This window comes from Haliotis cracherodii, unplaced genomic scaffold (genome assembly GCF_022045235.1).
Source record: "Haliotis cracherodii isolate W230 unplaced genomic scaffold, xgHalCrac1.p SCAF_9, whole genome shotgun sequence".
In the NCBI taxonomy this organism is placed as follows: Eukaryota; Metazoa; Mollusca; class Gastropoda; order Lepetellida; family Haliotidae; genus Haliotis; species Haliotis cracherodii.
In genome coordinates, this window is record NW_027266343.1 from 2,196,810 (window position 1) to 2,223,639 (window position 26,830).

A 26,830-nucleotide genomic window follows, 5' to 3' on the forward strand; every position below is an offset into this window, starting at 1 on the left:
TGGAAGTGTTTGCAATATCATCCATGAACGTTTGCATATGTCTAAAGTGTCTGCCCGATGGGTACCCCGAAATCTGAATGCGCAAGATCGTCACCAACGAGTGGAGAGCTCTTGGACATTTATAGGGCAGATCCAGAGAATTTTCATGCTCGCCTTGTGACTGGAGATAAAACCTGGATTCATCATTGGGATCCAGAAACCAAAAAGGATTCTAAGCAGTGGAAGCACAAGACATTTCCGCCGCCAAAGAAGTTTAAGACTCAGCCATCTGCTGGAAAGATCATGGCCACCTGATTCTTGGATTTCAAGGGCGTCTTAACGATAGATTATAAGCCACCAAAGAAGACAATCACTGATGCTTACTATGCAGCTCTAATGAAGAAATTGCGAAACGTAATCAAAGAGAAACGGCGCGGGATGTTAACTGCTGGTGCTTTGCTTCTTCACGACAATGCACCTGTCCACAACAGTAGAGTTACGCAAGCCGCCATTCGTGAATGCAAGTTTGAACAATTGAATCATGCCCCATATAGTCCAGACCTGGCACCAAGTGACTATTATCTGTTTCGAAATATCAAGTCACACCTGCGTGGAACGAGTTTTGCCAATGATGACGATCTCATTGCTGCTACAGAAGCTTGGTTTGGGGGGCAAGCAGAAGACTTCTATTTTCAGGGAATTGAGAGTCTACATCATAAATGGGGAAAGTGTATTCAAGTGCAGGGAGATTATTTTGAAAAATAAAAACATGAAACTCTACTTACACCTTGTTTTTATATTGAGTTCTATGAACTTTTTGACCATCGTATATGGCTGAAATAATGCCGATGTGACGTTAAGTTTTAACACACTCACTCACTTACAGTAGGCAAATGCAATTATGATAAAAGTACAAATATATGGAACCCATTTTAGCGACAAGCTAGTTCCAGTCAAACCGAACGGGATCGGGTGGTTAGGCTCGCTGACTTGGTTCTAGCATGTCATCGATCCCAATTGCGTGGATCGATGCTCCTGAGATCAATCACTGGATTGTCTGGTCCAGACTCGATTATTTACAGACCGCCGTCATATAGTCTGGGTGGGGCGTAACACAACAAACCAACCAACCAACCAAGTCAGCGAGCCTGACCACCCGATATCGTTAGTCGCCTCTTACGACAAGCAAAGTCACCTTTTATAGCCAGCATGGGTTGCTGAACACCTATTCTACCCCGGATCTTCACGGGTCTACAACACCTTGGTTTTTTTACATTTAGCCAAAACGAATCTTGGAAGTACAACTTTGTTTGCCTTGACTTTATCCTATTATTGAAATTTGGCGGGAAATCCTGCTATGATCCGTGTGTTTACATGTCATATTCACCTGTGACCCTTTGCGTTAACAACTCAATTCAATCAACAACTTTCATCACGTGACACCGCGTTGCTACTGTGGAGGACTTATGGCAGGTATGTTTATGTTTACATGACATGATAAACACATCTGTGAATTTCTCATGTACATTTCTCGTTGCTACTGTGGAGGACTTATGGCAGGTATGTTTATGTTTACATGACATGATAAACACATCTGTGAATTTCTCATGTACATTTCTCGGAAAGGTGTTGTCATGATGTTTATTTCAAGTAGTTGGCACATAGCGGAGTGTTTGTCTTTAATCAGCATGTTGTGATTCGTTGTTGACATACCTGATATTAAATACCACAATAGTCAACAATAACAAGTCAACTGACTCGTAACGTAAGTCTTATTTTCAGAGGGAAAATTCGTCACGACATGGCTGTAATATTGCCGATGTGACGTTAAATTTTAACTCACTCACTCAGTTAGAGAGAAAATAGCCCTAGAGAATGCTTATTAAAATGTATGCTTCAGACTGTTGAAATAACATTGTCAGCCCAAAAAAGAAGATTTTTGCAAGATTTACAAAAATAACATTATTTAGGCTCATAAGTTTAATCACAAAAAAACATCTGGTTTTGCAGCTGTGGGTGAAAAAATACCCAGTCAATCAATCCATCAGTTTATTCAGTACTTAAAAGGCCACAGGCCTATAGTACAATGCGTATTTACATGTAGGTGACGTGGTTGTTAAACATATGTAAATTAACATAGTATCATTAGATGAAGTTAAAAGATCTACAAACTTATGGACATTCGGGTGTACAGAGTAGAAAGATGGCAAATATTTATCAGGTAAATGTTTGTAAGTGTGATTATATCTACCAGTCTCTATATACATGTTGTGAAAGGAACATCAAAATCATGCTAGTGCAATTCTAAATTTTTTAAACTCAGGTTTACAGAGGTACGCCTCAATTTCAATATTACATTTCATGATTCTATAATATCAACATTTATTTGATTTGGACATTAATTCTAACAATTTCTGCAAATACATATCTTTTAGTCTTTGGGTGAAGGACATTAAAAAGAGCGGTTTCTACACACTGATCATACCACACATAATTAAAACCCGAAATATATAATAATTCTTTTACGTTTGTGACCCAATTTCGTTTTCCAGTACTGTCGTAGAATTTTAACATGTCATAGCACCTCCTAGGGTTTCTATCATTGGTCATGTTTATCAAGCGAAGCCATGCAGTATTTAATAACTTTTAGGTAGGATTGAATATACAGCGGATATCGTCCCGTTTCTCCATATACCATTATGCTGGACGTACTATTTTTAACTCCTAAATATTTCTTGCAAACAAACGAATGTACTTTTTCAATTTGATCATGAATTTTTATACCCCAGATTTCAGCACCATAGTGTAGTATTGGAATTATCTTTGTATAAAAAATGTTGAAATATAATCTAAATGAGATGTCTCTTAGAAATGGAAACTGTCTAAATATACCAGTCCAAACCCTTGTAGCTTGTATAGCAGCTTGATTGATGTGAAAATGCCATGAAAGTTGATTTGTGAAATAAACACGAAGATATTTACAGGAAGATGTAGTTTCCAAAATTTCTCCATTGTGAAACCATTTTTCAGTTGATGCTAGTTTTCCCACATTTTTAAAGACTATAACTTTTGCTTTTTCTCTGTTTACAACTAAGTTTGATTCTTTACAGAATTTTTAAAGTTTATTAATTTGCCTTTGCAAACCAATCACTGTCGTGGAGAAATGTGTGACATTATCTGCGAACAGCAACAGAAATAATTCCGTAAGATCTGGATGTAACTGTATACCATGGGAGCAATTGTCTTGTATTTGAGTAGCTAATTCATTAATGAAAAAAGAAAATAGAAACGGATTCATTATACAGCCTTGTCTAACACCTAAATCAGTAGTAAAAATTTCTGACAGTCGTTATAATTTCCCACGCAGGCTTTGACATTGGTGTACCGGTATATACCTCTCAAAAGATTACTCATTTTCAAGCTTATTCCGTGCGATTCTAACAGTATATACCCAGTCAAGATCCCCAAATACTGAGTCAAGATCTCAAGACAAAATCCCAGGCTCCCCAAAATATCAGTGGTCGGTCCTTTATGTATTTTCAAAAAGTGTGTGAAAAATTATATAATTATTGGATAACTAATATGATGCTTGACATGTAATAGAGGTATTGTAATAACAGTGGTAATAACCACAGTGGCAGAAGTAGTGGTATAAAATACAAAAGGAATATAAAAGGAATGGAATGGAAATATGAAGTTTTACGTCGCAAAGGCTTTCAGCCATAGCGCGACGTTCAATACAAAAGGATCTATCAGTAATATACTCATCATGTCAAGACAATTTGACAATTTAAATGTATATGCATTTCTAGTAGAAACAAACAAACAACAATGAAATGTAGATACTCCTGATTTAGATGTTTTAGTTTCAAAACAACTAATTTTTTCATGACATATCGGATTTACTAAGTAATTTACTACGCACTCGTAGACTTTGATAGATGTATTGTAATATCTTAGTTAATTTTTGACTAGGGATACCATTAAAAGATAATATTTTGTTCATGGAATAGTCAGCGTGCCTGACCACCCGATCCCGTTTATCGCTCTTACGACAAGCATAAGTCGCTTTTTACGGCAAGCATGGGTTGCTGAAGATCTATTCTACCCCGGATCTTCACGGGTCCTGCAAGTTGTGTGAGTTGCGGTGAGGTTGGGGCAGGACATGCTTACCATTGAGTGTACAAGGCGAGGTTTTAGATTACGCGAGTTACTGTGAGTCATATCTCCGCCTTTGTGTAATCAGCCTGTGACGCCGTTGTGTATTCCATTTAGATACTACACAATGATAAAACTGTCACACAACACTATCGGGAATAATGTTCGGGCTGACGTCGCCTTCCATTGTATACCGTATCATAATGTAACATTATATAGCATGTAGGCGTGACGTCGTCTTCCATTGTATACCGTATCATAATGTAACATTATATAGCATGTAGGCGAATTGGTGTTCCCCAACAATCACTAAGTATCTTTGGCATAATGGTATAACCAAATAAGACCTGGAAGAATACTTGGTTCAATTGGGTAACCAAGTGTGTTTAATGGTTAAATATGTTAAATTAACTGTCAACTAAATTGACGTCCACATGCTCAATATTCGTTGGTTTGAAAGTGTATTTATGCACTTGAAAACTGTCAAATCAGAATTACACGTTCCTGGATCACTAATTTTTCAATTTAATATCGCCACCTAAATTTCCAACATTTTTATCCAGCCTTGAATGTTGTAACCCTGATCAAACATGACATTATAATTGCAGTTGGAGATACAACTTGATAATCTAACATGGACATTTCCATTTTGAAATGAGCTCAAGCGAAGATCTGCTGAATGCGATGGAACGACTTGGTGTCAACGTTAATAGTAAAATAATGGCTGGTTTTCCCAACGAGAAGGAAGAATTCGACTACAACGAAAATCAGCTTGTGGTAATCTGAATATATCAGCTTCTGAAGGATTGAAGATATATTTTTGTCTCAAACTAAGATTCTATAAACTACTAAGGTCATTTTCTCTGCAATGAGTTGAGTTACAGATTTGTAACTTTTCTAAACGTTGGTCGATGTAAACAATCAAACGCTATTGTTTTTAGCTTTGTGTTCATAAAGACATAGGGTTGTTAGGATAATATAAAAAAATTAAAATCTGCATTATCATTTGGCTTTGTGACAGGAATGTTGTCAAGTAACTACGGAGTAACGCTATCGCTAATAATAACACTAGACATGGCGACAAGCTGACACTTCGAGCGTTCTCGAATTATTTTCTTAAAATAATGACATCTTACGAGTTATGTCCCTTCTATGTCCCTTCTATTGACCAATAAGATTCAACCTCTCTTTTCACTTGCATTATCTCAAAGAAAATGCCGCGTCCAGTCGAGACGATCTGATAGATGGACACGATCTTTATTGTAATAAAATATACTTCGTGAAGTACATCAAATCACTTGAGCACCTTTGAAAAATATCTGTCGACGCCCAGTTGACAGTACACATGCTCTGCAAATCCTGCAATCAAACGAAATTGCACAACATTCGCTATGTTACTTTAATATGAACCCAATGTCGCTTTCGTTCCGCGATTTTGATTAGACTATGTATAGACTCGTTAGTCCAGCCAAGATACAACTCAATGATTCCCGCCTAGTTCGGTTAGGTTGGAAACTGGACTTTTAAAGTCAGTTAACTCCCTTGCCTCGGGAAGATTTACTTTCCATGCTTCGTCGTGAACAATCGATTGTATCAGTACACTCATGCAGACAACTTTCATACTTTTATGTCAGACAAAAATCAGAGTTATCTCCCTTACACCTCAAGGCTTTCCCAAGCGATCTGCAGAATCAGGAAGTGTTTGGCTTTGCCATCGCGGCCTATAATGCACGGAAATCTACGTTGCATGACGTTATCAAGCGGCCGCAATGCTATTGCAATAGTTGCGCTTACTCTGCAATGGTGTTTTTGACTATCGCAATACTATTGCAGTGGTTTGTTTGTTGTTTAACGCCACAATCGAGTCTGGACCAGACAATCCAGTGATTGACATCATGCGCAATTGGGATCGATGACATGCATCAACCAAGTAAGCGAGCCTGTTCACCCGATCTCAATTGTCGCCTCATACCAGCATTGGTTGAGAAGATCAGTTCTAACCCGGATCTTCACGGGTATATTGCAGTGGCAACAATGCCACCCACAGACACCGATAAATACAACCTATTATTATATCAGTCGTCGAAATAATATGTTTGACAGAACGTAATACTGCCACATACATGTATTCCAGTAAAATGTTTCATGTTGGAAGACGTTATCAACATCTTTAAGTTATTAACTGTTAAACAGTAATAATAATTATTGTTTATTAGTTATGTTTGACCTATAAACATTTGAAGTCATTTTTCTACTTTTTAAAATTTCTTTGAATGAAATAATGATCATACCGAACAATTGGAACACTCTAAGTTTACATTTTCAGACCGAAATATGTCAATGCACTATTTTCATTATGTAATTTCTCAAATACATTTGTCCTATAAGAGTATTCTTCTGTTGATTCGTTCAGATGGACAGTGGAATAGAATCGACATCAAATCTTGACACATTGAGATTTCAAGGAAGTGTAAGTAGTCCTTTACTTGATTGACTGATTACGTGCTTGCTTGCTTGTTTCACGCCGCATATTCCAGCTATATATGGACCAGACAATGCAGTGATTGACATGTTGGTTGGTTGGTTGGTTTCTTGTTTAACGCCGCACTCAGCAATATTCCAGCTATATGACGGCGTTCTGTAAATAATCAAGTCTTGACCAGACAATCCAGTGATTGACATCATGAGCATCGATCCACGCAATTGGGATAGATGACATGCATCAACCATGTCAGCGAGCCTGACCATCCGATCCCGTTTGTCGCCTTTTACGACAAGCATAGTCGCCTTTTACGGCAAGCATGGGTTGCTGAAGACCTATTCTACCCCGGATCTTCACGGACATGAGCGAGTGAGTGAGTGGATAGGTTAATATCACGACGATGGTCCCCAGGAAAATTGACTTTAGATATTGAACCCATGCTGGAAGTCGAACTTTGACATGCCCATGCTACACCACATGACGAGCCTGGGATGTAACCACTAGGCTACCCCACATGACGAGCCTGGCATGTAACCACTAGGCTACCCCACACGACGAGCCTGGCATGTAACCACTAGGCTACCCCACATGACGAGCCTGGCATGTCACCACTAGGCTACCCCACACGACGAGCCTGGCATGTAACCACTAGGCTACCCCACATGACGAGCCTGGCATGTAACCACTAGGCTACCCCACATGACGAGCCTGGCATGTAACCACTAGACTACCCCACATGACGAGCCTGGCATGTAACCACTAGGCTACCCCACATGACGAGCCTGGCATGTAACCACTAGGCTACCCCACATGACGAGCCTGACATGTAACCACTAGGCTACCCCACATGACGAGCCTGGCATGTAACCACTAGGCTACCCCACATGACGAGCCTGGCATGTAACCACTAGGCTACCCCACACGACGAGCCTGGCATGTAACCACTAGGCTACCCCACATGACGAGCCTGGGATGTAACCACTAGGCTACCCCATATGACGAGCCTGACATGTAACCACTAGGCTACCCCACATGACGAGCCTGGGATGTAACCACTAGGCTACCCCACATGACGAGCCTGGCATGTAACCACTAGGCTACCCCACATGACGTGCCTGGGATGTAACCACTAGGCTACCCCACATGACGAGCCTGGCATGTAACCACTAGGCTACCCCACATGACGAGCCTGGCATGTAACCACTAGGCTACCCCACCACCCCGGAAGGAGAACCGACATAAAGGTCATCAGACATGAGTTTCTTTAGAAATGGATTAGACATCCTGCTATTTCAACTTCTTTTTCTTCAAGTTACCACCATTTCGTCTTTTGAAAATGAAATTTAAATGCTTGTGCCATGTGTATTTCTCAAAAACTCCACTAATTCTTCAAGGTGTCTGTGTATGCAGAGGGACAAGTGACGAACTCCTGGAAACGTCCCAATGGTAAAGTGACAGTAAATCCTCAACTCAAAGAACACATGTATTGAGGGATCTAAAGAAGTGTCCTAAGTTGGATAACTTGTTCATAATCATTATCCATTTGTGAATAAAATATGTTTAAACTAAACTAAAACTAGAGATCTAAAGGAGATGTGTGATTCTACCAAGGAGTAAGAGTGATAAAATAAATACATGCTTTCTGGACGGGGAGACAAATCTATTATTGAAAGTTTAATTCGGTCATCGTAATAATTATTATATAACCCCAGTTTAATATCGATTCTAGTTATCGTATGTTCTGACAAGGCCAAGGAGGAAGCAAGTAATCTCCGTAGACAGCACCAAAACCAGCAAAGAATTTATTCTATCCATGTTTGCAAAGGTAATTTATTGGTAGACCATGCAACCTATTTTTGCACGCCATGATCTCGCCCAAGGGATATTTCCTGTGGACGAAAAAAACAGACCATCTTAATATGTTCTTATGCTTATTTATTTTATTAGGTTACAACAATAAAGTAAATCTTTCAAAACGTTTTACGGAAGACATGTGAAGGACATTTGACGCCTAAGTGACTAAATGATGTCCGATGCATGTCCCTATTGTGACTTGTACTATACGTTTGTTCATTGAACAATTGACTTGCCTTTGCACGTGTTTGCAAAGAGCGCCACCGGTGGGGCTGGATACTCTCACCTTTTCGCGAACACCTGGTATCATCCTAATTTGATAGTGATTCATAAACACATGCTGATGACATAGTCTGAAGGACTTTGCTTTTTGATATTTTTAATGATTAAAGAATTAGTTCTGCCGCTGTTATCGTAATACAAATATAATATATGACTGGTACGATGCTGTTGGTATGCTTAATTTTTCATTTCTATTTTTTCTTGCAGAAAGAGCTGACTTGACCTCATTATCAAGTGGAACAACATCTTACACGGTGATGTGGATCATCGTTGATTCACAGATATGTGATCTGTTCATGCGAAAACGAAGCTTTCATACATCTGTTGAGGATTTCTTTGAAAGTAGGTAACTGCACATGTACTACAACTACCCGTCACTCCGTGCTATGTTTTATTCTGCCGAGTTAACGTCCTGTCAGACATATCCATTCCATCAGCCAATCTTTGTTGACCAATTCAGTCTCCCTGTCTCTGCTCCAGCTCATCATTGCAAGGTAGTTTGTACGTTTAATTTAGCTGCAGTAATGATCCATGGTCTTTCTACCTTTTAATCTAACTGCAGTAATGGTCCATGGTCTTTCTCCTTTTAATCTAACTGCAGTAAGGGTCCGTGGTCTTTCTCCTTTTAATTTAACCGCAGTTATGGTTCATGGTCTTTCTCCTTTTAATCTAACTGCAGTAATGGTCCATGGTCTTTCTCCTTTTAATCTAACCGCATCAATAGTCCATGGTCTTTCTCCTTTTAATCTAACTGCAGTAATGGTCCATGGTCTTTCCTCTTTTAATCTAACTGCAGTAATGGTCCATGTTCTTTCTCCTTTTAATCTAACTGCAGTAATGGTCCATGTTCTTTCCTCTTTTAATCTAACTGCAGTAATTGTCCATGTTGTTTCTCCTTTTAATCTAACTGCAGTAATGGTCCATGGTCTTTCTCCTTTTAATCTAACCGCATCAATAGTCCATGGTCTTTCTCCTTTTAATCTAACTGCAGTAATGGTCCATGGTCTTTCTCCTTTTAATCTAACCGCAGTAATTGCCCATGGTCTTTCTCCTTTTAATCTAACCACAGTAATGGTCCATGGTCTTTCTCCTTTTAATCTAACCGTAGTAATGGTCCATGGTCTTTCTCCTTTTAATCTAACTGCAGTAATGGTCCATGGTCTTTCTCCTTTTAATCTAACCGCAGCAATAGTCCATGGTCTTTCCCCTTTTAATCTAACTGCAGTAATGGTCCATGGTCTTTCCCCTTTTAATCTAACCACAGTAATGGTCCATGGTCTTTCTCCTTTTAATCTAACCGTAGTAATGGTTCATGGTCTTTCTCCTTTTAATCTAACTGCAGTAATGGTCCATGGTCTTTCCCATGCCCCTCATTAGTCAACATTTCCGTAATGGATTATGTCCACTTTGTGTGTATCTGCCCGTTTTTACATATCATTAAGACAAAAGTATATTCCTGTAAGATTTTATAACAAGCCATGTGTTAATACTTTTAGCATTCTCTTAAATGACTGTACCCGAGAAATGTAGCTCGTATGTGAAGAAGCTCTATTACTACGTACAAAGACCAAATATTATACACTAAGTATTGTTTTAAATGTATATTGCCTCATTTGTGTGTTACTATATATAACTGAAATGTACACGGGTCCATGTCCTCCCAAACATGAATAAAACATATTGCATATGCAAAATTATAGAGTAACTATCCATCAATCATAATACGGTTTACGTCACTCGTTGAATGAACAATCACTTTATAAATCCAAAAGCACAAACGTTTCAGGGTGATAGGATTATGGCCCCAAATGGATAGCTGTTCACAGTTACTGCAAACAAAGCAGTCCATATAAAAAAATCTAATTTGATACATACAGAACGCTGACTGAGTTGTTTCATTTTGACAAACTTTCAGAATATCCCCTCAAATTAACAGAACATAGAAGTGAAGTAATATACTAGTATACATGTGCTGTAAATGGCATTTCTTTTAAAGGTTCTTTGTCGACTTTTCTCTTCAGACTTCGCTAAACAGTCCAAGGTCCTCTTAATAAACAGACTTCCTGATACAGATGACTCCCGATTTCAATGTTTCCGATGGCAACTCCCAGAAGAATGTCTTATAGAATACAGAGAGGTAGACATCTCGTCAGGTTTACTGAGTGAAGAAGATCTTATCATGAGCAGAGGTGATTCACAATATCAGAAAGATCTTGCTGAAGGTGGTGAACCTGGGCCCCAACCTGCAGCGGATAGTGTTTCTGAGTCCGAATATGATGTCCACGACACGACTGAAGGCGACCATGAACGGTCTCCGAGAGAAGATAATGGTAATTTTAAATTCGTATGACACCCTACACTATTATCTGAATAGTATATGATTCGTATTTTTAGGAATATTTATCAATTCTAAATTGTATTTTTTTAATTCACAACATAACATTACAAGTAATAAACATGCCTTCCCGAATCTCCTTCAATATAAACATACATGTATGTTAATCAGGCAGTTCTTGAAATCCCATTTGGGCTTCTTTGACATTTTCACAGGAAAGAGACAGAGTCCATTATTAACAAACGAGAGGGCAAATATCCGTCCCAGAAGAGACCCTTCGAGGGTAGAATAGGTCTTCAGCAACCCATGCTTGTCGTAAAAGGCGACTAACGGGATCGGGAGGACAGGTTCGCTGACTTGGTTGATGCGTGTCATCGATCCCAATTGCGCATGATGTCAATCACTGGATTGTCTGGTCCAGACTCGATTATTTACAGACCGCCTTCATATGGCTGGAATATTACTGAGTGCGGCGTTAAACAACAAACCAAATCAAAACCGTTCCAGAAGCATCTTCCCGAGGCAAGGGAGTTAACTGACGAGAAAACTCCCTTGTCTCGGGCACATGTTGCAGCAGTCAATCTTAGATTACTCTTTATCAATTAAATACCTAAGGTCCATTTGCAAGTGTGTTTAAGTTTGACTTAAAACAGTAGTCCGTGGAAACATCCCATGACAAGTTAACAACTAACTGAATTTGTTTCAGAAACCGTCGAGGGGAACACCTATGTCCAAGTTGGCTCCAAGTGCAAGATGTACATAGAAAACTCAAGCCAGAAGTGGACGATAATGAGACAGGATGGAACACAGAACACAATCGTTCTTCAGATAGGTATTCACCAATCCTGTATATATTTGTATCATAATTGAATATGTGTTTTTATGATGGTTTTGGGAATATATTATTTTAATTTCCACTCACATACCCATTTCAAGGGCGTCATCCCAGTATATAATCATAAATGATGTACTTGATGTTAATATGTCATCAGACAACAGTTGCTATGATGAACTGTGTATATGACAGAGAGAAAGTGGATATCTTCAAAGACATGAATACACTCGAAATATTGCGAGGCAGGATGTCGCAGTGGCTATACAGAGTTGTGTCCCTTCAGCTACTATATTTTATCATACCCTTGCTCCCATTTTTCATCAGTGTGTAATCCCACTGCAATACGCTATCACATACGGCTTCTGTATTGAAACAAAGGACAGGGTAGGATAATGAATTCGTTGCGTCCTCTGGAAATGTCTGATGTTAACGTTACGGAAAACTTAACAACGTTACGAAATAAAGATATGGCAACTAGTCCGTTTTCTTTCGTACATTTGCTGTCGAATGAGGCGATTAAATTGATCGGGTGTTCAGTCGCGACGACTTGGTTGATTGCGTGCCATTGTACCCTACGATCAGACGGCTTGGGTCGTTGCTCATGATATCAATCAATGGATTGTCTGGTCCAAACGCAATTATTTTAGGGCGTTGTCATACAGCTGGACTATTGCTAAAATCGGCGGTAAACATGAAAAAGTAGTGAAAATAATAAACAAACTAAATTAATACACAGACAAACGAACACTTTTCAGTTGCTGGAGCAGACACATCAAAGGTTGTTGTGAAGATAACAACCGACCCACGGGACCAAGGTCTGGAAGAGCGACTTGAGTATACAATAAATCAAGAGACTGAAGTTATTAACATAAAACTGAAAGATGCGGCGATCGTAGGTGTAAGAAGCGGCTCAGTCATCATAGAAATTCAGGTACAACCTGGACAAAACATTGGATCAGTCTGGCTACAAGCTGTGGTTGAGAGCATACTCACGGAGAAGGTGAAAGAATGTTTACCCAGTGGCAATCGTCTGACATTGGACATTGAGAGCAACGTCATTGTTCCCTTGGCAGATTTGGGAAGATATCGTAAGGAATTTAGCTCCTATTCAGCTGATCATACAAGTTTTGATGGGGATTCTTTAAATTTCATTTACTTGTGAACATTCATTAAAATGGCTTTGGAGTAAATATCTTCATGCTATGATTATTAAATGTAATCAAATCTCTGGTCTTTTCATTAGAGTAAGGTGTGTAAAACAAATGAAAACGTAGTATCCCAAGAAATGTAATAAGTAGAACATGGTTAATACTTAACAATTGAACCATTTATGAAACTTTACACATGAACCATTTATGAAACTTTACAAAGTCATAGTGGTAATAATCATTTGACATTCTACATTAAAAGGTTATTTTAGTTTCAGAAAATCAGGAAGAATTTCACAAGAACTGTGTCAGCAAAGAAAAGGTGAAATTGCAATATAATCGATGATGATATATTTTTTAATAAAATAATCATGCTTACATTAATCAACATGGATAAACATTGTTTATAGCTATTATAACATGAACTTGAAAATCAAAGTGTTAGCGTATCACGCTTTTAAAGAAACAAAACGTCAAGTTAAATCGTTCATTAACTGTTTATAGTATGAGCAAAAAGTCAGAGAAGTAGAGAAGCTGAAAAGGGCACTCAACCGTAAGTACACATCAAATGTTGCCCTTTGCAATGTATCAACATCTGACATCATTAAACCTGGATATTATACTGAGTGTCAATATTGATCACAATAGAAAATCACTCATTACTTAAAATTCCACCAAATATGACACTAGCATGCAGAACAACTATCAAGATCAGTGTCAGAAAGTAAGACAACACAGCCTTGTTTGTTTTCACAACAAGCAGATTAAAATTAGATAATGCAAAGTGCGTTCCGTGGTATATTAAACAGTTGTACAATACGATATCTTTGAGGGTGTAATAGATGTTTCTGATTTCATATCAGCCTTGGCGCCAGTTGTCAAGTCAGTATCAGGCGATATCACACGAGAAAAGGTACATCATTATTTATATTTTACACTTACCATGATTGCACTTTAATTTAACATTTTGCATTGTTTTATGTATATTCTAAAAACAACCTTGTGTACATAAAAGCACGTTAGCGTGACTTCTATTATTGTAAAAACATACAATCGGCAACATTACTTCTGTAAATGCAAGAACTATAATCAAATGTAACATGTGTTAGTCCTGAGTTAGCAATTGTCCTTTCATGATACACAACCGTGAAGATCCGGGATAGAATAGGTCTTGAGGTAAAAGGCGACTATGCTTGTCGTAAGAGGCGACTAACGGGATCGGATGGTCAGGCTCGCTCACTTGGTTGATGCATGTCATCGTATCCCAATTGCGTAGATCGATGCTCATGATGTCAATCACAGGATTGGCTGGTCCAGACTCGTACAGACCACCGTCATAAAGCTGGAATATTGCTGAGTTAAACAACAAAAAACAAAACAAAATACACATGGCATTATTGTCTATGCTACAAAACTATAATAATAGCATTTACGAGGACTTCGTTTAGGATGGTTATCAAAGGTAAGTTGGCCTGTTATTGTTTTTCTTTCAGGCTGATGCAATCGTCAACTCAACAAACATGATCCTGAAACTGGATGAGGGAGATATTTCAAAGTGCATCCTCGATGCAGCAGGGCCAGTGATCCAGGACGAATGCCGAGCGAAGTATCCAGAGGGTTTGGAGAAGGGAATTATTGCGAAAACAGGAGGTGGAAATCTTTCTTGTCGACACATCTATCATGTTTTTCTACCCGACACATGGGATACCGACCAACTTAACACAGAACAGGTATGAAAAACAAATAAAAAAGGAGTAATACAAAGTGCGTGGCTGTTATCATTCTAGACCATCCTCAAGACTACAAAATATATTCGTCGTGCGACTGTTGCTTAAAAGCTTAACATCACTTAAGACCTCAGCAAGTTTAAAAAATGTTTATTGAATAGAATTGACATAACCCTTTCCGTAATGTAAGAAGTCTCAGATAAAAGCAGAGTCCATTGTACGATTAAGATTACATCACATGCAAATAGAGGAGATATCAGGTGTTCGCGGAAACCTGAGTGTATCGTGCCCCATCTATGGAATCCGTCACTACCATATGCAGAAGCAAGTCAATTGTTCATCTGAGAAAGAACATGGAAAATGTCCTCAACATGTAGCAGCCAGGCTGTGCGAAACATTGGGACACCAACTCTCCAACAGTCTACATTCCCTTTATGTCGAGCAATATTCCAGCAGCTCCATGCTTTATGGGGATGTGTGGAGGAGATTTCCAAATTTGACACGTGTCTACCACAACACTTTTTGAAACTTTACGATTGTACCTCAAACGTTGTGAATGTAGACACCAACGGCTGGAGCTGCTGGAATACTGCTCGACATAAAGGGAACGTTTAAAGGGAAACTAGTGTAAAGTTGAAGTCATTGGTCTTGTCATTCAGTCTGGTGAACACATTTGGAGGACATTTCCAAACTTGATGCAGGGCTGACAAAAATTACGTCCAATGCAATTTCCTATTTTGTCATGCTATAACATGGGTGGACCAGTCATACCATATTTCGATGATTATCGAACCACCTAAAACTTTTTGGCGTGTTAATACCCCACCACACACTTATCTAAATCCGTCGTCATATAGCTGGAATATTGCTGAGTGCGACGTTAAACAACAAACCAACAAACTTATCTAAATGAGCAAAAAGTACGAGTTTTCTTCCATTGTTCATAGCATCTCCGAGATACGGTTGGTCAGATTCTTCATGAAGCTGATTCTGATGGCCACAAGACTGTCAGCTTCCCACTCCTGGGTACGGGAAACCTTCACTATGATCCGAGCAGAGTTACTGACATCATTACCAATGTTTGCAGTGGTTTCAGAGGAAGATCGATACAAGCCGTTCGACTCGTACATCCAGATCGCTTCAACACTAATATGGTAGGGTTACTATCTCTTTCGTCATTGTCCATGCTCCAACACATCTTCATTAAACCCCAATTTTGTACGAAGAGCATGTCAAACTAGAATTAGTCCCTAGCATGTTTATATACTTACTCAGATGACAATCTCTGTTCACTGTACAAGGATGTCACTGCTCCGGCTGAGGGGAAGGTGGAAGGAGTTACCTTTTGTGAAGAGTCCACATCGCTTCCACAAGAAGAAGATGATGAGGTAACCCCGTATTAATTAATATTTGCATTTTTTTTGTTTTCACATCGGATCACGTTCACAGTGAACCTGCTCGTCAGTTTACTTAACATTGGGATGGTTGGTTATGAAGGCTGAGTACCCTGGCTGATGTTACCTTGTCCAATGACGTGGATCGTGTCTCATGCTTTCAGTCCTTCTCCTTGAAGATCCGGGGCAGAATAGGTCTTCAGGAACCCATGCTTGCCGTAAAAGGCGACTTTGCTTGTAGTAAGAGGCGACTAACGGGATGGGGTGGTCAGGCTCGCTGATGCATGTCACCGATCCCAATTGCGTGGATCGATGCTCATGATAATCACTTGATTGTCTGGTCCAGACTGGATTATTTATAGACCGCCGTCATATAGCTGGAATATTGCTGAGTGCGGCGTTAATTACAAACCAACCAACCAACCAACCAACCAACCAACCAACCAACCAATTCAATATGCAGAGTTGCTTCCCTTGGGCACGCCAGAAAGCTATGATTGTGGGTTCGAATACCGGTTCACCCTGATTATGTTTCTAGATTTGTCAGCACCATACCCATGCTCGTGGGTTTCACCAAAGTGGTTAACGTCTCATACCTGCATCGGGGGCGCTGGTGGCCCAGTCGTTTAAGGCGCCGCAATTCGCCGTGCAGAGTTATGTCCGTTTGCTATGCTAGAAAACCTATGATTGTGGGTTCGAATTCGGGTTCGCCCCGGCTATGTTTCTAGGTTTGTCAGCGCCATACCCGTGCTCGTGGGTTTCACCAAAGTGGTACACGTCAAGGACCTGCATCACTTCGGGCTTTTCTCCCACAATAAGCTGACACGCCGCGATATAACTGGAATATTGTAAAAAAAACGGCGCTTATACCAACCCACTCACTCATTAACTGCTGACATTGTAAGTAACTTGTGTCATGATATATGTTTAGATGGGCCAGCATCCCACTGACGTACCCAATTTAAGAAAAACAGCAATGTATGCGAAGTCGGATTCTCCTTCGAAAACAAAGCAATCGACATCAGTGAAAGGATATGGCAAGTAATTTTCGAATCAAATTCACAAAATGGCTCATAAATTACATAATCTTATTGGAAAGCACTGTGACAGTTTCATTCAAATGCATTACTTATCATTCTCTTTGGGGGCACGGGTGGCCCTGTCGTCCAAGGCGCCGCGATTCGCTGTGCAGAGTTGGGTCCCTTGGGCACGCCAGGAACCTATGATTGTTGGTTCGAATCCTGGTTCGCCCCGATTATGTTTCTAGGTTTGTCAGCACTATACCAGTGCTCGTGGGTTTCACCGAAGTGGTAAACATCTGAGACCTGCATCACATCGGGCTTTCCTCCCACAGTAGGCTGACATGCCGTGATATAACTGGAGTACTGTTAAAAGCGATGTTAAACCCAACTCACTCACTCACGATCATTCTTTATTTTGTCAGAAAGGCCAAGGACTAGGATCAGCTTCAGTGTCGGGGACATCATGAAACAGGAGGTAGGTTGACTCATGGCTTCCAAACCAAAGGAAAGTGAGTAATGTTGTTCTGCCAGTGCGGCGTGTCAGTGCATATCCCAGCGATATCTTATCAAGCAGGTACTTACTGGCATACTCGATATAAAGTGCCCTGCAGAATATTGATTCCTGACAAGGATGACAGGACGAAACTTGTTCACATAGCTTGGTATCTGTTTGTACACAATATATGTCTGTTTCGAATATAAATTACAAAACCGTGATAGGGCGAAGCATTACATCACATACCAATTCAAGTGCAGACACCCTCATATTAATGGGATGCTTGTCCTGTATTGTCATTTGTTAGTTTAATTTGGATAGTAGGCTGTCGGACCTCAAGCTGCTAGGTAATTGGCCGATCACAGCACTATCTGAGGACTTTGAAAGGACTTAAAAAAATTAATATTGTTTTCCCAAGTTGCTTATACGTAATGCATATTTATGAACAAAGTAATAAACAACATACCATCCACACCAAAACACCACAGTCCAATTTCCTCTACAGTATACATAAAAACAATGGTGCCCATATCGCCATCGTAACAATCCAATGATATTCGCGATCAATATCCCAACAATTCATCATCCAGTGGTATGGACCATAGTCCAATTGCTGATACAGTATACATGAACACAAATAAGACAATGGTATACATACACATCAGAAGAAAACATGACCGATCACAGCACTCTTGACATAATTTGTCGACCCGTGAAGATTCCGGGGTAGAATAGGTCTTCAGCAACCAATGCTTGTCGTAAAAGGTGACTATGCTTGTCGTAAAAGGCGACTAACGGGATCGGGTGGTCAGGCTCACTGACTTGGTTGATGCATGTCATCGATCCCCATTGCGCGGAGACCCGTGAAGATTCCGGAGTAGAATAGGTCTTCAGCAATCCATGCTTGCCGTAAAAGGTGACTGTGCTTGTCGTAAAAGGCGACTAACGGGATCGGGTGGTCAGGCTTGCTGACTTGGTTGATGCATGTCATCGATCCCAATTGCATGAATCGATGCGCATGATATCAACCACTAGATTGTCTGGTCCAGACTCGATTTTTTACAAACCGCCGTCATTTAGCTGAAATATTGCTGAGTGCGGCGTTAAACAACAAACCAACCAACAACCAACCAACATAATTTGTCACATTACGACTGTCGTAGCACTCTTTGAGGAACTAGATTGTTTAGGAACTAATTTTCTTCCAGGTGGATGTAATCGTGTGTGCTGCAACAAGAGAACTTAACCTCAACAAGGGTGGCTTGTCAAAGGCTATCCTTGCCGAGGCAGGGGCAGAGATACAACAGGAGTTGGAGGAAAGCTTCCCGAGTGGAATATCAGAGGGGCAAATAGCACTTTCCTCGGGTGGGGGGACATGCTGGAAACAGATCTACTTTACAGCACTGTGGCCTTGGGAAGAGTCAGAACTCCTCAAAGAGGTATACGAACTCTGGAAAACTCTCTTTATCTACATCTTACGGGAAAATCAGCTTGGGTCAAAGACTTCTTCATGTTCAAATATTAGAAAGACTTCAACGTAGACCGAAAGCCTCTAAACACCTTTACACTTTGTGTATTGTATATTATATAAGTATACCAATACTTAGAAAAGTACAAGGACTCATACTAAGTCACATCTAATACCGTTAATAATGAGTTTTTAATTTTTCTAACTACCAAACTAAGCACATTTATTTGGGCAAAGAGCCCATATAATACATTGTTCTTGTCCTTTTAATCGCTCGGAGACACGTGAAAAGGTCTTCAGCAACCCCTGACTTGTCATAACGGGATCGGGTGGTCTGGGAATCTGACTTGGTTGATGCATGTCAATCACTGGATTGTCTGGTCCAGACTCTATTATTTACAGACCGCCGTCATATAGCTGGAATATTGCCGAGTGCGGCGTAGAACAACAAACAATCAAAACTAACGGCTTTTAAGTGCTGTCATACTCTCTGAAACCGAATTACTTTGAGTGATTTCATTATCCGCCCCTAATTCTACTTCGGTTTCAGTCCTTCGTTGAAATGATTCTGAAGTGTTTGGACAAAGTAAATGGGTCGCAGCTAAGAACCATAGCGTTTCCACTGCTTGGAACCAGTGGCCATTCCTACCCACCTGACAAAGTAACGCAATGGATTCTCGAGGCTATTGCAGTTCACGATGAAACCTACACAAGTTCTACATTGACTGAAGTCAGAGTGCTTGTTCACCCACAGGATCAACCCTCTTTAAGTGTAAGTTGGAAGCTTTCAGTTGTTAAATCTAATAAAATGAATATAGTAATGGATTCAACATTGTCTTCATTGGACAAATTCATTAACGATTAAAGTTTCAGATTCATATGAATAAAGAATTAGTACCCTTGGGAATGCAAACTCCTTGTTTAAATGTCCTATCCACATATTTCACAAAGATGTTATGTATCAGGAAGTCCAGCATGTCACAAACAGTGAACTTCAGATAACATTTGCTTTCAGTTTGGACAAATTGTCCTCAATTTATGAAAACAGAGATGTAACTCTACCTATGGAATGAAGGTTTATCTTGTTTTTTGTGTGAACAATCTAACTAGCTATAGGTTCTTTTCTCATTCAGCAAAAAATCAAGCAAATCTGAGCTTTGGAGAATCCACATGGTATTAATTCAGCCTGTGGCAGACACTGTTTTATAACAATTAAGAAAGTATATCCTTGATTGTATAAAGAATAGTGGTACATCTTTAAGACAGGGATCTGGTGGACGTATGACTTGGTCATACAATGACAGGAATGACGTGATTTTACTTGCTGGTGAAACACACACCAGTTGCTTTGTTTAATTGATGTCTCTGTTGAGTCGTCCCGACATGAAATTAATTGCTAAATTCTTAAGTTTAAACCTGAGTGGTTATTATTCGTTCGCATACTTACCTCAGTGACTCAACTGTTGTTTCAAAGCATCTAGACCTATAATTTATTTGTATATAATGCAAAATAAATTTACAGATGTATTTTCTCTCTTAGGTTCTTCAATCCATGAACATGCCAGACCTTTCTTGAGGAGAAGCCATGACCACTATCTATTTCACACACTTGGATAACGACTGGACGTCGAATGGTTATCATTTAGTCAGCTGAAGAGCAGTATCGACCAAGCGGCAGGGTCGCTGCATGTATATGTGCCTGAACCATACAAAACAAGGGCTTGACATTTTTGCTCATGGATCCAACAATACACACCTTAATTGTTATCAGTATTTTGCAATTCAAGTACATGTATTGATATACATCATTTACTCACTAAAATGTAGGCTCTGGCTTCATGGGCTTTGGACAAAAGAGGCATCGGATCAAGTTGGATCCCACCGGTAGATAAGTTGGGCACCACCGCCTTTATTTGTTAACATTGCTCACATTGTTATTCTTGAAAATATTGTACAGGACAATTGTATATAACTGTTCATCATATCTGTATTTGTATTATGTTGCATAATGATGCAAGTTTTATTATAATATTATATGTTTCTTAAAGTCAGCTAAAATTGTAAGTCTGGAATTCACATAAGGTTAAACATGCTACATGTATGTTGTTTGACATCGTAAAGGTGACGTCGTCATATGTTTTTAACAGATCACAGTTAGGCTCATTTATCTAAATCGGTTTATCTAAAGGGTGCATGTTGGCTCAGTGTGTTACTTGTTGGATTCCCCGGAAAATATACGACAAACCTCCTTCCATAACCCAACGAGATCTCTGCTAAAAACAGAGTCCATTGTACGAGTCCGACTACATCATGAGCATGTGTTTATGAACAATATCAAATAGTGGTGATACCAGGTGTTCGCGAAAAGGTGAGCGTATCCTGCCCCACGCTCTTTGAAAACTTCCTAGTAAAGTGCTAGAGCATGCTCGATTGGACCTCAAAAGTTGTGAAATATTGACACCAAAAGCTGGAGCTGAAGCAAAATTGCTCGACATAAAGGGTCTGACTACTAGAAAGTTGAAGTCATCCGTCTTCTCAAACAGTGTTGAGTGCATGAAATAATGCATGTTTAATTATACCCTCAAGTTTGGAATAAGGTTTACAATTGTTGAAGTATACGCCCATGGAAAATGATATTGGCATATGCAACTGTCTTTCTATGCAAACGGGCGGTCGGGTAGCCTGGTGGTTAAAGCGTTCGCTCGTCACGCTGAAGACCCGGGTTCGATTCCCGACATTGGTACAATGTGTGAAGCCGATTTCTGGTGTCCCCCGCCGTGATATTGCTGGAATAATGCTAAAAGCGGCGTAAAAGCAAACTCACTCACTCACTTTCTATGCAAAATGTTAGGAATGGATTTTTATTAAATGAATTTATTGATGGAAACGATTAAGGAAAACTAAGTGTTCCCTTATTATTTCCATATGTCTATATATATATATATATATATATATATATATATATATATATATATATATATATATATATATGTATGTATATTCCTAGTGGAGCTAAAATATTAAAGAATACAAAGAATTTTATGTGATCAGTTTTTTCCGTGCTGGAAATGACATCTAAATTGAAGTAGAAAGGCTCCAAACCAAGCACAGGAGTATTTAATTGGATCATTGTTTCCTGTTGAAAATGGTGTTTCTGACTAGCAAATGGAATTCAGTCTTTCTTGTCTTGTAGAATGCATTTAGGATAGGATAGGATAGGATAGGATAAGTTTTATTCCATACTGAAAGGCCATAGAACAATTCTGTTTTCAGGAGTGGTTACATATCCGTTTAACAGGTCATATTATAATTAACATAGCATGATAAATGAACATTGATAGATTTTTTAGAGTATCTTTGTCAGCTGTTGACATGATCGTTGTAAATTTTTGTAGAGTGGGATGTACATAACAAGGCAGATCAATATATTTTCTTCTAAGGTGGTCGTATTTTGGACAAACTAACAGAAAATGAAACTCATCTTCAATCACATTTAAATCACATTGCTCGCATATCCTCAATTCTATGTCTATGTTTCTATGCCTGCCTACCTCGATCCTAAGTCTATGAGAGCTGCATCTAAATTGTGCTGAACTTATTCTAAACCTTTTAAAGTTGATGTCAAACAAAACGTATTCTGGGGAAATTGTTGTCTTGAAAAGCTTGTAATAATTGCATTTTTCTGAACTTAAAAACATTCGATGCCCGTTTTTGTAAGTATATATCATTAAGTCTTTGGCGTAAAGATACTAAAAATGAATCTGGATTGTTTGGTACACATTGAGTATGCCAAACATACCCATAACCGCAATCATTTAATAACGACTTTACATCATATACCCAATTGCGGATTCCATGTTTTTCATACAATAACATCATGTTGTAACATTTTCTAGGTAATCTATCAATAGGCATTTTAAGAATCTTGAACCAATACTTGAGAATTCTAATATGTTGAAATTTGTAAAGTGGTACACGTCCACATTCACCATATACCATAACACCCGATGTAGAACAAGCCAAGGAATCGTTTACAAGCATATAGATGGACCAGTTCAATAGTTCTGTATTCAGTATGTCCCCAGACCTCTGCTACATGTAAAAGAATTGGAGTAATTTTTGTATCAAATATTTTAAAAAAGGTTTGATGTGAAAGATCAGTGAAAGTTTTTAAACTATGTAAGATTCCCATTAGTATCTTTTTTGCCTGCATTGCTGCATTACTGGTGTGGTAATTCCACGATAATCTGCCTGTGAAGGTTACCCCCAGATATTTATAAGAAGTGACAAGTTGTAACGGTTGTGAGTTGAAGAACCATTTTTCCCTACTTGATAGTTTATTTCCCTTTTTGAAAACTAACACTTTCGTTTTCTCGGTGTTCTCTTGGAGTTTACTATTAGAACAGTAAAGCTCCAGTTGATCTTTCAAATTCTGTAAACCTTTTATCGTACTAGAGAACAGGACTATATCATCAGCAAAAAGCAACAGAAATATCTCAACAATATCTGGATGCAGCTGTATACCATCCGTACAATTTTCCTTAATTTGTGCAGCCAGTTCATTGATGAAAAAACAGAACAAGAAGGGGCTAAGAATACAGCCTTGGCGTACACCAATGTTACATGTGAAGACATCAGAGTATATTCCCCGATTTTTAACACACGACTTTACATTTTGATAAATGTTGCATAATAATTTACCCATTTTTGGGAAATAAGACGTTACTAAAATCATATTAAACAGTAATTCAAGGTATGGTAGTAGAATATTAACATAATGTTAAAAATATTCTGGAATTAAACAATCTATGCCGCAACTCTTGCTGGTTTTGAAATCGTAGATAGCTTTTTGAATTTCCTCTCTTGTGACTGGCGAGTCAAGAATTGTAGCAGTTATGTCATTGTCACATGTTTCCTGATCTGAAAATTCAAAGTAGGTATCATCCCCAACACCATTACCGCAAAACATATTTTTGAAATAATCATACCATTTATCAATTTCAATATTATTTTTAAACTCATAATGTGGATTTAGCTTGTGGAGGGTTGTTCAAAATTCTTTCGACGACTTAATGTTATCTTCCAAATATTGTTTTTTCTTTTCAAGAAATATAATCTTCTTTTCCCTGCACGTGGTTTTGTAAAGATTTCTAATTCTTGTATATTCCCTTAACGACTGTAAATCTTTATCTTTTCTGAATTTGTTGAGGCATGTACATCTCTCTTTTTTTAAGTAACTGACATTCCCAATCAAACCATTAATATTGTTGTCTTTTCTTGTCCACATGAACCACTTTCTTCATTTCGTTCCCAGCATAGGAGAGTGCCTCCCTAATAAACTCGATACTTTCATCAATATTTGTGAATACGGCATCTACTGCTTTTTCAACCAGTGATACAAACTTGTCCGAAGCTAAGTTACAAAGAAATATTTCTCCTTTATCAATTCTCCACTTAAATCTAAATGTACTTGCATAATTAATATCATCATAACCCTCGATGACTGAGTGAAGCGTACACGTACGTAAAGCCATTGTTAATGGAAAATGTTGCGACTCGTACCGTGTGTCTATGTCGAATGTTTTACAGAGTTCAAACATATGTACGGTGGAGATAATATAGCCATGTACGCTTGCCCCTGTACTACTGATAAATGTATTGTCTCCAATACCAGCGTCACTGCCACAACGACTATTCATAATATGAATATTTAAGACAGAGCATAGGTTCAACAAACATTTACCAAACTTATTCAAAATAGTGTCAGCAGAGTATCTCTGCAAATGAAAATGGTCTATCAAGAAATCCCAAGACGAGTTATCACGCCCTTCAAGATAATCCAAAATGTCGTCTTCCACAAAGTCGGGTTCTGTCCCTGTTCTGAGTTAAAATCTCCCCCAAAAATACATGAAACGTCATCGATCTGATTTAAAATATCCAGGAGCTCGTCTTGAAACATCAGTACACCATTTCTAGAAGTAGCACATTTATCATAATAGGTTGAGCCTTCTGGGTGTATATATGCACAACAGTATAGCACATCTGTTACAGTACCAAAAAGTAATTTATCTAATAGAATGTAAATACCACTTTCTTTCACCCAATTCCGCTTAATATATTTTTCCAGCTGTTTTTAACCATAACTATGATGCCACCAGAGAGTCTCCCTGCTTTTGCTAACTTATCACCTGGTATATTATAATATAAATAATCAGCAAACTTGTTCTGGAAGTCTAACTTCTGAATCCACGTCTCTGTGAGGCCTACAATGTCAAATGAATGTAAATATGAAACAAAGTCACAGTCATCTAATTTAGATTTCAATCCAGATATATTCCAATATAAGAGTTTTATTGTAAGAGAGTCATCACTTTTTAAATCCTCTGAATGCATTTGAATGACGATGTGTGCAGGTAGGATCCGATGGAATGAGCTTTTGAACGAAGGCGGACCCGTCACATTGGACGTAGTAACAAGTAGAAACATTTCCGATTTCATCATGAAACACGTCATAATTTTGTAGGGAAATATGGGTACGGTTGTGACCGACCAGAACCACTTTATTTCCTGCTACCATTGGTCTCTAGAAGATTGTTTGAGTTGATGTTATGAGAAAACATTATCCGTGAAGATTTTATTGTCATCGAAACATTTATCGGATTTGAAATGGAGCGTCTGCAGGACGACTTCCAGCGATAACATTTGGTCAGTTATATCACGAAGGAATCATATGAGGGAGAGGGCTCTACAGATGCCGAGCTACGGGAAGAGACTTGTAGACGTGAGCGCACGCTTTTGTATAAGATGGCCGTCGCATAATGGGCGAAAATGACACAAGTTGCACGCCTCCATTTTGAACATTGACTGTACCAGAGTACAGTAGGAATACACAATACGTTGCTTGAAGGGAGAATTCTCCAGCTCCAGAAAACATCAAGACGCTTGAGATTCGTGGTTGCCTCATCCGCTGGACACAGGATTTGGCGACAGGTAGTAGCTAAAGGATTAGTGGTTGACTCCAAAACGGAGCCCAGATTCAATTCCATGTCCGACGACCTCTTCTCTCTTCTCTCTTTCGACCATGTTCAGCATGACTTGATCCAGAACACAAGCAGATCCCCTCGTGAACGATTACTTGACAACCACTTGGTTAGACTACGATACCCGCTTCTCACCTCGGATGTGGAATCATCATGGCATTTTTGGTCCTCAAAGCAACAACCATCCTGAGGGCTTTCACGGACATCTAAAAATTAGAATACCTGAAGCACACCCGAGCATTCACGGGGTCCTGGCTCAAATCAAGAAGATTGAGGCTACGGACAGTGCCAAGAGGCTGCAATTGGATCATGGTGCTATGTCTCGCCTAAGAACAAGAGTCTATCTAACTGGACAAGCGCATCATGCAACTCAAGGATCACCTTCACTGTGGAAGGAAAATTCCCTTTCAACTTGCATGCAGTTCCATACCCGCTTGTTCATACGCCAACAATTATGCTCATGTGTAGGCATCATTTCACTACATGATGGGGGCACATACTATATTTTCTTTTCATTGCATACTTGCACACCAAGTTTAAAAGGACTGATTCATGATTTGCGAATGTTACATTTGTACCTCATACATAACACAAATTAACAAACGTAGGC

General features: G+C 39.1%; 1 protein-coding gene and 1 pseudogene across 1 annotated transcript; one reads left to right on the forward strand and one right to left on the reverse strand.

Moving 5' to 3' along the window:
* The first annotated feature begins 1,521 nt into the window (after positions 1-1,521).
* On the forward strand, positions 1,522-22,070 carry LOC139452358 (uncharacterized). The gene is made up of 20 exons (XM_071233812.1): positions 1,522-1,539; positions 4,746-4,914; positions 6,551-6,607; positions 8,014-8,065; positions 8,349-8,444; positions 8,963-9,097; positions 10,777-11,085; positions 11,797-11,922; positions 12,681-13,013; positions 13,346-13,395; positions 13,578-13,626; positions 13,937-13,986; positions 14,567-14,803; positions 15,748-15,954; positions 16,102-16,188; positions 17,126-17,231; positions 17,639-17,691; positions 18,921-19,151; positions 19,731-19,952; positions 20,721-22,070. The coding sequence occupies exons 2-20, from the start codon at positions 4,792-4,794 to the stop codon at positions 20,754-20,756; spliced, it is 2,559 nt and encodes an 852-aa protein (XP_071089913.1). The 5' UTR covers positions 1,522-1,539; positions 4,746-4,791; the 3' UTR covers positions 20,757-22,070.
* A 371-nt stretch (positions 22,071-22,441) lies between these two features.
* LOC139453193 (uncharacterized) lies at positions 22,442-23,871 on the reverse strand (annotated as a pseudogene).
* Between the last annotated feature and the right edge of the window lie 2,959 nt (positions 23,872-26,830).